Consider the following 2,382-nt stretch of genomic DNA (forward strand, 5'->3'; position numbering starts at 1 on the left):
TTCAAAATCCTAGGTGGCTGCTTCTCTGCTGCTCTTCTTGGAGGAGGAAGATGCCTTCTGGATGATGTGTGCTATCATCGAGGAATTGGTTCCTGCCTCCTATTTCAGTACCACTCTCATGGGCGTGCAGACAGACCAGCGTGTCCTGCGGCAGCTCATCGTGCAGTACTTGCCTCGCCTGGACAAGCTTCTGCAGGAGCATGACATTGGTAAAAGTGTGCCCCAGAAACCATAGCTTTTCTTGCCAGGGTGACGTGCAGACAAAGACTGTTCTTTCTTCACAAAAGGAGAGCAATAGGGAGAGGAGCGAGCCTCCTGACCCCAGAGGCAGTGCTTGGAGAACAGCCCTTAGAAGAGTCCATCTTCACTGGTTGACTGACTTCTTCTGTTGTGATTGTTTTCCATGTTTTTATTCACAGAGCTCTCCTTGATCACCTTGCACTGGTTCCTCACCTCTTTTGCTAGTGTTGTCCACATCAAGCTGCTGCTGCGTATTTGGGACCTCTTCTTCTACGAGGGCTCTCTGGTGCTGTTCCAAGTCACTTTGGGCATGCTAAGTATGAAGGTGATTCCCCATTTCTCTTCCTCCTTTACAATACTTCAGTATTTAATTCTGAGATTTAGGGACAAGAAGGTTTTGTATCCATTTGCTGTATGTGGTTTGGGAGTGTGCTAGGGAAGACGACTTCCTGCTGCCTTCGGAGCTGGAGGCTGTGAGAAACTTTTAAGGCACTTCGCAGAAATTAGGAATTGCTGTTTCCTGTGCATAGATCATTTGTTGCCCCATAATTAAACCTCATCAGCTGCCCCTCTCTATTCAGTCTAGATCCCATCCTGAGGGTGCATGTTACCTAAACCAAGATACCCCTTGATTTTGCACAATCTGTGAGGAGAGAGAGAAAGCCAAATTTGTGATCATCTGAGAAGCATTGGATGGCAGTATTGAATACTCTAAGAGATGAGCATTATCCTGACTGCATTTGATTTGACTGGCCTATATTTAACTGCCTGATCTTTTCATTTTTATGCGGGAAACAATTTTATGTTCAGTTTTCTGTGTAAAAGACAAGAGAGATCCTGCTGGGAGTAAGGGAAAGATAGAGCACAGTTTGATGTGGTAGGTGCTCTGTAGTGTGTGAGACTGAGCAGTTTCCATTCTTTTATCTCTAGCAAGATCCCTGCGGTGCCCTGTTGTAGTGGTTGGTGCAGAATGGGTTTAGTTTTGTTTTTCCTTGCTGATTTGATTTAATTTCGGGAATGAATGCTGTGATTCAAAAAAATGCCAGCTATAATTCTGGGAGGAGGGTGTAATAGAGCAGGAAAAGATGCTGTCCCCCTCTCAAAAGTATCTTGGACTTTTCCTGGTGAAGTTGTTTTTATGAAATTGTCCAGTTGTACCTGCTCAAGGTGTGCACTGAATGTAAAAGTGCATCTAGGAGCCTCAAGAGCCCAACTGTCATGTTCACTGCTCAGTGTGGCAAAAAATGACTGTGTTGTTGCAGGAGGATGAGCTAATCCAGTCAGAGAACTCCGCCTCCATCTTCAACACGCTGTCAGACATCCCAAGTCAGATTGAAGACGCAGACGTGTTGCTGCGCGAGGCCATGCGCGTGGCTGGCTCGCTGACAGACGTGGCGGTGGAGACCCAGCGCCGCAAACACTTGGCCTACCTCATTGCTGAGCAAGGGCAGCTGCTCAACTCCAGCACCACCGTCAACAACTTATCCAAAGTGAGTGCACAGGGTCCCACCTGCCTCTGCTGCTCCGCTTTTACCATTCCCCTACATAGTCCCACACTATTTCTGTTTGCAAGCAAGAGGTCCTCCTGTTTGAGAGGATTTTTGGCTCCAGGATAATTGTCATCTTGTGACATCAAGGTATTGGGATGTTGGAGGACAATCTATACTAATGAAATGCTACCAGATCTGTCCTGGTTGATAAATCCTCAGACGAAAGAGGTATTGGCATTGATTGTAATTATCATTAATGAGAGTTATGATGAAATGCAACACATTTCATTAATGGAAACTAAAAGAAACAACATATGCTTTTGGCAGAACTTGCTTGAAGCACACAGAGAGTAGGAACTGGAATTAATCCATTAGTAAGAAACTGGTACAGTAAAATAACCTTGGCATGTAGAGTTAGAAAGCAGCAGCAACTGCCTTTGAGAAGCTGAATAAAAAATGCACCAACAGTGTGGCCAGCAGGAGCAGGGAAGTGATCCTTCCCCTGTACTCTGCGTTGGTGAGGCCACACCTTGAGTATTGTGTTCAGCTCTGGGCCCCTCAGTTCAGGAAGGATATTGAGGTGCTGGAGCGGGTCCAGAGAAGAGCAACGAGGCTGGTGAAGGGACTTGAGCACAAGTCCTATGAGGAGAGG

General features: G+C 46.3%; 1 protein-coding gene across 1 annotated transcript in view; it reads left to right on the plus strand.

Moving 5' to 3' along the window:
- LOC114072233 (small G protein signaling modulator 3-like) overlaps positions 1 to 2,382 on the plus strand; it is a 6,268-nt gene that overhangs the window by 1,656 nt on the left and 2,230 nt on the right. The window contains exons 2-4 of the mRNA XM_027910154.1: positions 14 to 209; positions 420 to 565; positions 1,503 to 1,730. Coding sequence (XP_027765955.1) covers positions 14 to 209; positions 420 to 565; positions 1,503 to 1,730 — 570 coding nt within the window. The remainder of the gene's footprint in view (positions 1 to 13; positions 210 to 419; positions 566 to 1,502; positions 1,731 to 2,382) is intronic.

Source organism: Empidonax traillii, unplaced genomic scaffold (genome assembly GCF_003031625.1).
Source record: "Empidonax traillii isolate 1590-97213 ecotype Southwest subspecies unplaced genomic scaffold, ASM303162v1 scaffold2793:size20490, whole genome shotgun sequence".
Lineage (NCBI taxonomy): Eukaryota > Metazoa > Chordata > Aves > Passeriformes > Tyrannidae > Empidonax > Empidonax traillii.